Genomic DNA, 14,247 nt, shown 5'->3' with positions numbered 1-14,247 from the left:
CAGTCTCTGGCGCAGTTGTTAGATCGGTTACTGCTGCTACAATGGCAGGTTATGATGATTTCAGTGAGTTTGAACGTAGTGTTATAGTCGGCGCACGAGCGATGGGACACAGCATCTCCGAGGTAGCGATTAAATGGGGATTTTCCCGTGCGACCACTTCACAAGTATACCGTGAATATCAGCAATCCGGTAGAACATCAAATCTCCGTCATCGCTACGGCAGGGAAAAGATCCTACTAAAACGGAACATACGACGACTGAAGAGAATCGTTTAACCAGGTAGAGGTGCAACCCTTACGCCGATTGCTGCAGATTCAATTCCTGGAACATCAATATGTGTCAGCGTGTGAACCATTCAACAAAATATTATCGATATGGGCTATGGGAGACGAAGGCCCTCTCGTACACCCTTGATGACTGCATGACACAGAGCTGCACCTCTCACCTGGGTCCTTCAACACGGACATTGGTCTGTTGATGATTGGAAATTATGTTGCCTGGTCGGATGAGTCCCGTCTGAAATTGTATCGAGCAGTTGGATGTGTAGAGGTATGGAGACAACCTCATGAAACTATGCACCCTGAATGTCATCAGGGCACTGTCCAAGCTCGTCGAAGCTGTGGAATAGTGTAGGGCGTGGGCATTTGGAGTAATATGGGACCCCTCATACGTCTAGATACGATTCTGACGGGTGACACGCACGTAAGCATCCTTTCTGATCACCTGCATCCATTCATGTCCGTTGTGAATCCCAACGGACTTGGGCAATTCTAGCAGGACAGTGCGACACCCAACACGTCAAGAATTGCTACAGAGTGGCTCCAGAAATACTCTTCTGAGATCAGAGACTTCCGCTGGCCACCAAACTCCCCAGACATGAAGATTATTGAGCATATCTGGGATGGCTTGTAACGTGCTTTTCGGAAGAGATGTCCAGCCCCTCGTACTCTTACGGAAGTTTGATGGACAGCCCTGCAGGATTCATGGTGTCAGATCCCTCCAGCACTACTTCAGACATTAGTCGAGTCTATGTCACGTCGTTTTGCGGCGCTTCTGCGTGCTCGCGGGGGATCTACGTGGTATTAGGCAGTTGTACCAGTTTCTTTGGCTCTTCAGTGTATGAACCAGAGATATTTTAACGTATAAAAATAAGCAACTAAGTTTTCAGAAGCGGATAGAAACTCGGTACAATGACTATGGCTGTGTTTGTACTGATCAGACAGTTGTGGTTGCAAGAGGTTTCGTGCTTGTAGTGCATGGAATACCACATACAAGTGAAGGAGTACACCGTGGAAAACTTCAAGAAGATCTGTTACATATAGCTGGTTTCTTGACTCTGACATCACTAAGTGCATTATGGAGCCCTCCGTGATTGATGCGTCACATATTTCTCTTTGAAGTGACTCTTTGTCACGAATTTCACTGTAGTCGTATTACGCTCAACAGAGTCCATGGATTTGTGATATGAACGGGCTTACTGATAAAGACCTGTCACATTATCCACTGCCAATCTTGAAAGATATTCGAGTTATGACCACTGGCGCTGTTTCAGAACAGCGATCTGTCACGAAATGTGTGCCGCCGAGGCAATGATACGCTGACGATTGTTCGCCAGAATTCTTTATACCCTTTGAGAGATCATCAATCAGATGAAACGAGTTTTATCGCCCTATGAGCTTAATTATTTATGTTTCTGGGCCGGCTTCAAGTCTGCCTTAAGCTGCTAAGATTTAAATTGGTTATTATAACACAATATATGTATATATTGTTGGAGATTAACATAGAAAGAATAAAATTTCGCTTATTATCAATTTACATTGTCTGTCACAACTGTGCTGAAGTAGGCAGCGGGACTCTGTAGTAAAAATTTTCTCCCTTTTGGTAGACAGCTGTAGAGTTTCCTTCTGGGGATTCTTAGACACACACTAAACGTTACAAGCAGCAGGTTTCTGTAACTGTAGACCCAGTGCAGATTTGCTTCAATCTCTCCAACACACAAGTTAACTGGGGAAACTTATGCCTGAAACAAATACAGCGCCTTAACATCGTTATGAACCCACCGCATTTAAGATTTTTCTAGCAACATGGCCATTTACAGTGATGCTGACGAAGTCTAGGTACGACTCTTTTGTGCTAGGAAAAGCTTAATTCCACTGAGAGCATTATGGTTTTGTGACATTGTGATTTTCAAAACCATCTCTCAACAGGTTATTCATGAGAATTACGTCGCCTTCCTTCCATGGATTCCCGTTAATTCGATGCATCTACGTCAACTACATCCACATACTTACTCCACAAGCCATTGTACGGTGCGTGGCGGAGTGTGCTCTGTACCGCTACTGGTTACTTCCTTTCCCGTTCTACTCGCAAATATAGCGAGGAAAAAGCGATTACCTATATGCCTTCCCGTGAGCCATAATTTATCTTATATTCGTGTTCCTTACGTGAAAAGTATGCTGGACGAAGTAGAGTACTTCAGCAGTCAGCTTCAGATGCCGGCTCTGTGAATTTTCTCATTAGCGTTGTCGAACCGTAAGTCGCCTTCCCTTCATGGATTCCCACTTGAGTTCCGAAATACTTCTGTGTTGTTCGAATCAACCGGGAACAAATCTAGCGGACCACTTCTGAACTGCTTCGATGCCCTCCTTTAATACGACGTGGCAGCCATCCCAGTAGGAGCTAAAGGCCGATTTCGGATCGAACAAAGATCAAGCAAAAATGGTATAAAAACGCGATTTTTTCAAAGCGCTCTATTTCCTAATGAAAGTCCATTTTCATTGTTGCATGAAGGAACATAAAAACAGCCATTTTTTCAAGCATTTTTCACTGTTTTTAGATCACGTCTGGGAAAAAAACCGATTTTTAAAAAATCTTAAAATTTCAAGCAAATAAGAAGAAAGAAGATTTTACACAGAAAAAGAAATTTTTAGAATACTTTCTGTGTAGATAGAAGCGATTATTACTAAGAAGTGTAAACTTTGTGAAGTGGGGAAATCAATCGACAACTATCGTTCACATGGGCGCACGAAAAGTAATTATTCATATATGAGTAAAGAATGTGATAAAAAAGTATCAAAAAATTTGTATCTCACCAATACCAGAGCGCTCTGTGTATGTGGAAAATATATTATATATCAATATTATAAAAAGCTCTACAAGAAATTTTCGAACAGTTAACACACGAAACTCTTGGAATCCATGAAAAATAAGGAGGAGGATAATACAACAGAAATATATTAACTGTCAAGAAATTAAAGATTCTGGAAATTTTTTTCCAGATCCAGCGTCTAGGGGCAAGGTGCAAGCAAGTGTAAGATCTATTATCCAGAATATTGGAAAATAAAGTGATCAGTATCTGTGGCACAGAAGTTGTTACATGTTGTCTTACAGAATATCTACTAACGGCCAAAAATCCAGATTCAACAGGCTGCAGGTTGCACTTTCTTCTGCAGGTGCAAAAATACAGAAAATTGAACTTTCATGAAATGTTTAAAAATTATCGTTTGAAACTCTGTGTTGTGCGTCATATGTCAAATAATTCTTGCCGTATATAATTTTGTAGGTGAGGGTATCATTTGGAATTATATCGAATTTTATCACTGAAAGGGGCACACAGTGTCATAGCAGTCTTTGGTGTTCTGAGGAGGAGCAGACAGAAGTTCAGAGCACTCTCTTGCCCATGGGGCGCGAAACTGCCCCTAAAGGCGAAATTGTCGGCAATGATCAACAGCATGAGGATGCAGAAGGCAGTGGAAACCACTGCATTAACGACACGTAACGTGTATCCACAGGACATGTGCCCTCTAACTGAAGAAATGTCATGATGATCTCTCCATTGGCAAATGATTCCGAAACAGTTCTCCATTCGGATATCCAGGAGGGCTCTGCCAAGGGAGAGGTAACCATGAGAAAAAGATTGAATAAACAACGAAAGGATAACGTTCTACGAGTCAGGACGTGGAGTGTCGGAAGTTTGAAATTGGTAGGGAAACCAGAAAATCGGAAAACGGCATTACAAAGTTTCGATCTATATATAGTAGAGGTCAGTGAAGTGAAATGGAAAGAAGACAACGATTTATGGTCAGATGAGTGTAGGGTAATATCAACAGCAGCAGATAATCGAGAATGAGATTTTCACTTTGCAGCGGAGTGTGCGCCGATACGAAACTTCCTGGCAGATTAAAACTGTGTGCCCGACCGAGACTCGAACTCGGGACCTTTGCCTTTCGCGGGCAAGTGCTCTACCATCGCAGCTACCGAAGCACGACTCACGCCCGGTACTCACAGCTTTACTTCTGCCAGTACCTCGTCTCCTACCTTCCAAACTTTACAGAAGCTCTCCTGCGAACTTTGCAGAACTAGCACTCCTGAAAGAAAGGATATTGCCAGTACCTCGTCTGTGAGTACCGGGCGTGTGTCGTTCTTCGGTAGCTCAGATGGTAGAGCACTTGCCCGCGAAAGGCAAAGGTCCCGAGTTCGAGTCTCGGTCGGGCACACAGTCTTAATCTGCCAGGAAGTTTCAGCAGCAGATAATGATACAATGAGAGTAAAATTTTTTAAGAACATGAAGGTAGCGCAGAGAGTGTGTTACTGTAAACAGTTCAGTGATATAGTAGTTCCCACTAGAATTTACAGCAAAGTAACACTGACATCGACAGTTCAGATATACATGCTGAAGTCGCAGGCTGAAAATGAAGAGATAAAGAAAGTATGTGATGATACGAAACAGATAATTCAGTATGTAGAGCAACATGAAAATCTGTTAGTCATGAGACTGGACTATGGTTGGAGGGGAAGGTGTAGAGGAAAGGGCTGCGGGAGAATATAGGCTAGGTACTAGGAATGAAAGAGCACAAAAACCAGTTCTGTAATACATTTTAGCTAGTTGTAGGGAATAGTCCGATGAAGAATCACAAGAGCAGGAGCTATACTTGAAAAATGCTGGGAGATATAGGAAAAGTTCAGTTTGATTATATCATGGTCAGACAGAGATTCCAAAATCAGGTACCGGATTGTAAGGTGTACCCAGGAGCAGATATGGAATCAGACCACAATGTAGTGGTGATCAACAGTAGGCTGAAGTTTAAGAGACTAGTCAGGAAGAATCAGTGCTTAAAGAAGTAGGGTATGGAGGTACTAAGGAACGACGAGATACGCTTGAAGTTATCTGAGGCTATAGACACGGCAGTACGGAGTAGCTCGATAGGCAGTACAGTTGAAGAGGAATGGACATCTCTAAAAAGGGCAATCACAGAAGTTGGAAGCAAATATACAAGCACCATGAACGTAACTGCTAAGAAACCATGGCTAACAGATGAAGTACTTCAGTAGTTCGATGAAAGAAGGAAGTACAAAAATGTTAAGGGTAATTAAGATATACAAAAATACGAGTCACTGAGGAATGAGATGAAAGGGAAGAGCAAGGAAGCTAAGACGGAATGACTACTCGAAAAAGTGAAGCAATCGAAAAGGAATGAGTGTTGGAAGCACTGAATCAGCGTATAGGAAAGTCAAAACAACCTGCGGTCATATTAAATCAAGGGCGGTAACATTAAGATTGCAATGCGAACTCCACTCTTAAATGCACAGAAGAGAGCGGATAGGTGGAAAGAGTGCACTGAAGACCTCTCTGAGGGGGGAAACTTATCTAGTGTTATAGAAGAAGAAACAGGAGCCGGTATAGAAGAGATAAGAAATGCAGTATTAAAAAAAATGAGAATTTAAAAGAGCTTTGGAAGACTTGCGATCAAATAAGACAGAAATGATAGATAACATTTCCTCAGAATATCTAAAATTATTGGGCAAAGTTGCAGCCACACGACTATTCACAATCGTGTGTACAGTCTATAAGTCTGACGATGTACCGTGTGACTTCCTGGAAAATATCATCCACACAATTCCAAAGACTGCAAGAGCTGACAAGTACGGCAATTATCGGATAATCAGCATAACAGCTCATACATCCAAGTTGCTGACAATAATAATACATAGAAAAACCAAAAAATTGGATATGTTAGTGACGATCAGTTAGGCGTTAGGAAAGGTAAAAGCACCTGGGAGGTCGTTCTTAACGTTGTGGCTGATAATGGAAACGAGAGTAAGAAAAGTCAGAAAAAGTTTACAGGATTTGTCTACCTGGAAATAGTGTTCGACAATGTAAAATGGTGCAAGATGTTCGAAATTCTGAGGAAAACAGAGGTAAGCTACAGGGAGTGACCGGTGATGTACAACAACTTCAAGAGCCAAGACGGAGTAGTAATCGTTGAATACCAAGAATGAACTGCTAGAATTAAGAAGGGTGTAAGACAGGGCTGTAGTCCTTCGCTCCTAGTGTTAAATTTACACGTGCAAGAAGCAATGATGGAAATATAAGGAAGGTTCAAGAGTGGAATTAAAATTCTCGGTGAAAGGATACCAACGATAAGATTCACTGATGACATTGATATCGACAGGAATTACAGGATCTGCTCAATGGAATATACAGTCTAATGAGTACCGAATATGGATTGAGAGCAAATCGCAGTAAGATGTAACTAACGAGAAGTAGCAGAAATGACAACAGCAAGAAATTGAACACCAGGATTGCTGGCCGTGAAATAGATGAAGTTAAGTAATTCTGCTACCTAGGCAGCAAAATAAACAATGATAGACGAGCAATGAGAATATAAAAAGCAGAATAGTACTGGTAAAGAGGGCTTTCCTGGCCAAGGGAAGTCTAGCAGCATCAAACATAAGCCAAATATGGGGAATAAATCTCTAAGAAAGTACGTTTGGAGCACCGCGTTGTATGGTAGTGAAACATGGACTGTGGGAAAACCGGAACAGAGGAGAATCGAAGCATTTAGGATGTGTCACTACAGAAGGGAGTTGAAAATTAGGTGTACAGGTAAGCTAATAAATGCGAAGGTTCTCTGCAGAATCGGAGAGGAAAGGACTGTATGGAAAACATTAACAAGAAGAAGGGACAGAGTGGGCCATTTGTTAAGACATCACGGAATGCCTTCCATAGCAGTAGAGAGAGCTGTAGGTCGTAAAAACTGTAGAGAAAGAGAGAGACTGGAATACAAACAGCAAATAATTGAGGACATAGGTTGCAAGTGCTACTCTGAGATAAGGGGGTTTCCGTACGAGAGAAATTCGTGGTGGGCCGCAGCAAACCTGCCAGAAGACTGTTGATTAAAAAAAAAAAAAAAAATTCTTACCTGACATGTTGAACACATAAATGGGGTACTTTTCTATGAAACAACAGGTTTACGTTAACATTGCCTTACAGATGTGTAACACGTTTAAAATCACGAAATGTGTCGTAAGCCTTCAGATACTTGTTTGAGGGACCTAAGTTTCACATCTCTTGTGGAAAAAATTCATTTTTTTCAGTTTTCACGTGGATAATCTATAGCGTGAGATAATCAGACAATGCAAAGCCAACGAGTTGATTGTTTTTACGATTTGTCTGAAACACAACGAACATAAAGTAGATCATGTGGAACTGTGTAGAATTATAGGTAATTGTGACATTAACTGAAAATATCTCTTGTAACTCAATCTTGTACTCTGTACATTTTGTTCTTCAGTGAAAGGCACGGGAATTTTCGAATTTTTAAGCCTTCCTTGTTTTAGTTAAAGTTGATATTTAGGATAGTGTTTGACAACAGGCACACAAATTTTCGTGTTTTCTACTATAATTTTATCTTCTTTTGGTAATGCCTCTTTTATCTTAACATTGCAACATTTCGATCACTCCATCGAAGACGAGCCCCGTTTGCACTTTAACTCCAAGCGAAGCTTACTGTTGGATTACATACCCCTGTAATTTCTTTAAAAACCTAAAAATTCACCAAGCATGTCCAATCACTTCTGTTTTTTTTTTTTTTATTTTTCACTTTATCATTCATGAGTATATGATCTTCTATACCTAATTCATCGACATGGCACGAACTCAAACATAACAAAACTGATGAAAACATAAAAGCATGCTCCATACTAGACAAAATATTATTTCCTTTTCTTATGGACACGAAGTCAAAAAGTTTGCTACATAGTTCTCAGTTTGATTCAACTGTTAATAATACGTTGGATATCCTGTCCCACCAGCTTGAAAAATTCTGAAACTCATTTACAACTGGACACGAAGGCGACGAACCTAACCATTACAAATGTGAATGTTGACCTCCACACCCTTGTTAGGAATATTTTCAGTTAGGATTATTTTTAGTCCTCTAGCTCACGGGGAATGAGTAGAAATAGTAGTTTTGTAACTTGTTCATTTATAGAGAAAGAAATTTTATTACTTCGTTTCTAAAACGACTTTTATACTGATGCCATTGAAATCACTCAAATTGTCATTTCAATAGATATGGTTACTTCCAAGTTCTTAATTTTCTCGTGGATTGGAACCACTAAAGGATGATGTGGCTCATTAATTATTGATGAACCGAACCCGTCATTGGTCTTAAATGATGCCATAATGTTAGTTTCTCAATGACACGGGTCCCTATCACATACATTCCGTTGGTAAGATTAAAATGTACGTTAATTACCTCAAATGGTATAATTTTTGGAAGGTCATGAGTGACGGTTTTTCCATTGTCGGAAATAATTTGTTCGCCAGATCCCAGCACACTTCTAACACTGCATTTTCTGTCCATGTGACCTACCACAATTCTCACATGCTCGTTCCATTTCGTATCACTTTGTAACGTTGCACCCACAAATTTACACAACGTGACTGTGTCAGGAAGGGCACTATTAATTCTGTATCTGAACATTAAAGGTCTGTTTTTTCTACTCATCCGAATTAACTTATATTTTTCTATATTTAGAACCAGCTTCCATTCATCACGCCAACTAGAAGCTTTGTCTAACTCGTCACTCAACTTCGACACCTTCCTGTACACCACAGCATCATCAGGAAACAACCGCAGGTTTTTGCTCACCATATATATATATATATATATATATATATATATATATATATATATATATATATATATATATATATATATATATCAGATACTCATCAACCAGGATAGGAAGGTCACCAATCGTTATTTGCTGTCTTGTTTCGCAAGAACTGATCAGCAGAACGTCTGTGCAGGAATGCCCAGAAAAATTGCATTCTAGTGCAGGAAGTAGTTAACAAAGCGATACAAATTCCACCATTGCAGTGGTAGCAAGAGATCCCTGGGAAGTGATTCGAAAGTATGCAATTCTGATAAGGGAGAAGGTTCCAGTTTAATCAAAGTACATTCTTCTTTTTTATCTTCATCTGTTCCTATCAGAGTGTTAGTTATAAATGCAAAATCAAATGTGTAAATATCAAGTTGATTATGTAACAGTAACCTTTACCATTCTTCTTTTGAATAGTGGGGTATGACCACAACGTGTTGTCCGATAGCTGAGTGGTCAGCGTGACGGAGATCCGTCCTACGTGCTCGGGTTCGATTCCCAGCTGGGTCGGGAATTTTCAAATGCTATAGAACTTTCTATTTTTCAAAGCTCTGGAAGGGAGCGCTACAGGCGAAACTATTTCTTTTTCGACCATTCCTTTTTGTTGACTGCAATCTGTCTTGGACAAGTTGTATTCGTACATGTACCAATGGGGCGGCAGTATTTACCGGAACTACGATGGTTGCCCAGAAACTAATGCACCGCATTATTTCCTCAGCCGAAAACAATGCTACGAATGCGAAACGTTACGTATCTATCATTTGAAGTCTCCTGAGTGAGCGGGCGAAGTTTTCATCACTTGCCCTGAAAAACAGGTACCGGTTCCTATTAAAGTCCTAAGACATCGTGATTCTAGGTCAGTTTCAAAATGGCGTCCGTAGGTGATGTACGTTACAAACAACGTGCCATCACTGAATTCTTCACTGCAGAGGAAGAACTTGTGGGGAATATTCACAAACGCTTATACAAAGCTTATGGAGCATCTGCTGCCGACAGAAGTACAGTGAGTCGCTGGCCACGAAGCTTGAGGTCACCAGAGGGCGGTTCGCCGGAGTTCCACGATTTCAAGCGGTAGGGGAGACCATCCACGGCTGTCACACCTGACACACCTGACCTAGCCAACTCGGACTTCCACTTGTTTGGGCCATTAAGGACACCACTCGAGGAAGACATTTTGAGGACGATGAGGAGGTGATTCACACAGTGAAGCACCGACTCCGCCACCAGGACAAAGACTTTTACGGACAGTGCGTACACGTCCTTTTTAGTGCTGGAGGAAGGCCACAGAACGGGATGGAGATTGTGAGGAAAAACCGTGTGTATACATCAAACAACGGTCTTTCGCGTGTGCAATTCTCATTGTGTTCAATAAAGAAAAAGAAAAATATGCGCTTCATTATTTTCTGGGCAACCCTCGAAGAAAGCGGTTCGTAGCAAGGGGATGTGCTGTTTTAGCTTCAGTAAAATTCACACCAGAAAGCATTGGCTTCTGAAGTAATACGACTGGAAGTCAATAAAGTGCTCAACAACGCTGTCAGTGTTGCAAATTCAGTAAAAGTACAAGGTTTAAGCAGTAGCTATTTTCCATTCTTTGCGAGGAGATGGGTTGTATACATGCACCGCTTCTGCTGCACTCTGAGGTACCTCGGCTGTCACGTGGTAAAACGCTTCGTCGCGTTCTGGAGCTCAAGGGTGAATTTTTCCTACTGAACAGCAATCCTACACTCACGATTGTGTTTTAGAATGACAAATGGATTGTAATGTTATACTACTTGACCGACGTCTTGAGAAGCCGAATTTTCTCTAGGTACACTATGTTATCAAAAATGCCGATTTTCAAGTTCGTGGCGGACTACGTCGATAATGTTGGAATCCAATTTGGGTTTGGCCCACCCTTAGCCTTGATGACAGCTTCCACTCTCGCAGGCATACGTTAAATCAGGTGCTGGAAGCTTTCTTGGGGAACGGCAGCCCATTCTTCATGGAGTGCTGCACTGAGGAGAGGTATCGATGTCGGTCGGTGAGGTCGGGCATGAAGTCGGCATTCCAAACCATCCCAGAGGTGTTGTATAACATTCAGGCCAGGACTATGCGCAGGCCATACCATTACAGGGATGTTATCGTCGTGTAACCAATCCGCCAAAGGTCGTGCATTATGATCAGGTGCTCGATCGTGTTGAAATATGCAGTCGCCATCCCCGCATTGCTCTTCAACAGTGGGAAGCCACAAGGTGCTTAAAACATTAATGTTGGCCCATGGTGTGACAGTGTCACGCAAAACAACGAGGGGTGCAAGCCCCCTCCATGAAAAACACGACCACACCATAACACCTCCGCCTCGGAAGTTTACTATAGGCACTACACACGCTGGGAGATGACGTTCACCGGGCATTCGAGATACCCACACCCTGCCATCGGATCGCCATATTGTGTACCGTGATTCCTCACTTCACACAACAATTTACCACTGTTCAATCGTACAATGTTAAACGCTCCTTACACAGAGCGAGGCTTTTACCGCCGTGATGTGTGGCTTATGAGCAGCCGTTCGACCGTGAAATCCAAGTTTTCTCACCTCCCGCCTGACTGCCATAGTACTTGCAGGGGAATCTGATGCAGTTTGGAATTACTGTGTGTTAGTCTGGATAGATGTCTGCCTATTACACATTAAGACCCTCTTCAACTGTCGGCGGTCTCTGTCAGTCATCAGACGAGATGGGCCTGTACGCTTTTGTGCTGTATGTGTCCTTTCAAATTTCCACTTCACTATTGTATCCGAAACAGTGGACCTAGAGATATTTAGGAGTGTGGAAATCTCACGCACAGACGTATGACACAAGTGACACCCAATCACCTGACACGTTCGAAGTCTGTGAGTTCCGCGTAGCGCCCAACTCTGCTCTCTCACGATGTCTAATGACTACTGAGCTCGCTGATATGGAGTACCTGGCGGTAGCTGGCAGCACAATGCACCTAATGTGAAAAACGTATGTTTTAGGGGGTGTCCGGATACTTTTGATCCCATAGTGTATCACTTCAGCGAGGCAAGATTAATAACATCTTTCGAAGGGGGAAAGTGCTTGCGTTTAAGGAAAACTTGTACTTTGAAAAACCTGTATTGAGAACAGTAACTGCAAGATGTTTTCTTGTCTCAATGAGTTCGCGGAGGAAAATAGTGTGGATGTAGGGAAAATTAGTACCATTAGTGTAGGGTATGGTTGTGGCCTTACTCAGCAATTCCATGATATATTTCCGAATTCTTCATTTGTGTGTGATTCGACCCACAAGCCTTTCGATACGATCGACCACTTATGAACAGTGGAACAGGAGATGTTAATGTAATTCTGAAGTGATAGAACTGTTCGAAATAAATTTAAATAGAAGTCTCTCGAAACGTTTTGGGTGCAGACTCGGAATGAATATGCCAATTCATCAAGAAGCATATTGGACGTGTGAAAGCCCTTCATGTCGACTTACTTGTGGGATTCAACATTTTCTACGATGGTATTAACGAAGACGGAATTTCGGACTCAGCTGCAGATGTAAAGGGGCTTACAAGTCACTGTTTCAGACATCCAACGAATACTGGACCTGCTTTATTCACAAATTCAAGCGCCACATCACACTAAAAGTGCACATGTCAAAATTATCCAAATTTTGAACCATGTGTATTTGTACACTTTTTTACTTTCTTTCCAGATGATCAGTCTGAATAAAACAGTTTCTAAGTGGGTATTAAAATTTTGATTATTGTTCTATCGCATTTGCACATTGATATCTTTCAAATACGAAAGAATTCGTAATGAATTAAAGTCCATATAAATGGATAAATGGAAACAAACTGTAAACAACTAACTTATTTGTGAACTAAGTTTTTTTTAGAAAAGGTTTGTTAGCTTTCAGTTCCTTTGAATAATAGAAATGTATGATAATTTCAAAAATATTTAAATTTGATATGATCGAAGCAGATTCTCTATTAATCTGTACTGTTATAATAATAATAATAATAATAGTAATTACTATTATTGTTATTATTATTATTGTAACTGATAGTTACAATAGACAGAACTAAGTGGATATCATGGGATATTTTTGTGCCAAGTGTAAGAAGTGTTGAAGAAGGAAAGAAAAATGGGGCGGGAGGGGGACAAAAGAATTTTTGTTTCAGAAGGTGAGTGCAAAGGGAAAAACTATGAGAACCCCTGCGTTGGTGGCCAGTACCGTGGAGGCCAAGTGTTCGGTTCCCAGCGACCACCTCAGATACGTCTGATCTGGAAAGGTCAGTATTGGGATGCCTCTTAGACTACATAACAAGCCATCAAAGTAGTGCCAAGTAGAAAGGCTTGAACCAGTCTGGCAGCTGGATGATATCAATTTATTTTCGTATCGCTGTTCCAAAGAATTTTCCAAACTGTAGGACCAGTAGGTACTTGCACTTAACACATGTTTTGAAAGAAACGTTGAAAATCATGTAATGAGATAGAAAGTACATACCAAGGTTAAGGCACCTTCCAAGGTTGTAAACCTTAGTACCTTCTCCGTGGAACTGGAATTTTACTTCATGATTTCCTTGGCCATACGGAATCCGGAAAATGTCTCTTTGCCACTTCCCATCAGGGTGCTATCAACATAAAACAGGATCTCCTATGAGTATAAATACTTCAAAATCACAATACTGTAACAATGAATGCGAATTTTGAACTGAATTTAGCACATTGTAATTAATCCTCTACATAAGGAGACATATTACACTAAAGCAGGGAAAAACGAAGGAAAATTATTACTAGAAAACAGAGTACTCATCAAGAACAACTGTGAAGTAGTTAAATATGGAGAGAACAAAACTTAAGGAATTAATGCAGAAAAGACTAAATAAGTAACACATAAGATGCATCTCGGAAATACAACTGTCTCTCAAACAAGTGTTGGAGGACACATCTATAATATTTACCCACAAAAATGCAATCTCTAGCAACAACAATGTTTCCAAATACAAATTAAAGTTCTTTCTTCATAAGATTCTGATCATTACTGTATGTGAATAATGAAATTAAAATACACTCCTGGAAATGGAAAAAAGAACACATTGACACCGGTGTGTCAGACCCACCATACTTGCTCCGGCACTGCGAGAGGGCTGTACAAGCAATGATCACACACACGGCACAGCGGACACACCAGGAACCGCGGTGTTGGCCGTCGAATGGCGCTAGCTGCACAGCATTTGTGCACCGCCGCCTTCAGTGTCAGCCAGTTTGCCGTGGCATGCGGAGCTCCATCGCAGTCTTTAACACTGGT

General features: G+C 41.2%; 1 protein-coding gene across 1 annotated transcript in view; it reads right to left on the bottom strand.

The window, feature by feature from the left end:
- LOC126108298 (uncharacterized) overlaps positions 1-14,247 on the bottom strand; it is a 535,066-nt gene that overhangs the window by 337,861 nt on the left and 182,958 nt on the right. The window contains exon 9 of the mRNA XM_049913520.1: positions 13,444-13,570. Within this exon, the coding sequence (XP_049769477.1) occupies positions 13,444-13,570 (127 nt within the window). The remainder of the gene's footprint in view (positions 1-13,443; positions 13,571-14,247) is intronic.

Source organism: Schistocerca cancellata, chromosome 11, assembly GCF_023864275.1.
Source record: "Schistocerca cancellata isolate TAMUIC-IGC-003103 chromosome 11, iqSchCanc2.1, whole genome shotgun sequence".
In the NCBI taxonomy this organism is placed as follows: Eukaryota; Metazoa; Arthropoda; class Insecta; order Orthoptera; family Acrididae; genus Schistocerca; species Schistocerca cancellata.
The sequence above is the reverse complement of the archived record's forward strand: the minus strand, read 5'-3'. Positions and strand labels throughout refer to the sequence as shown.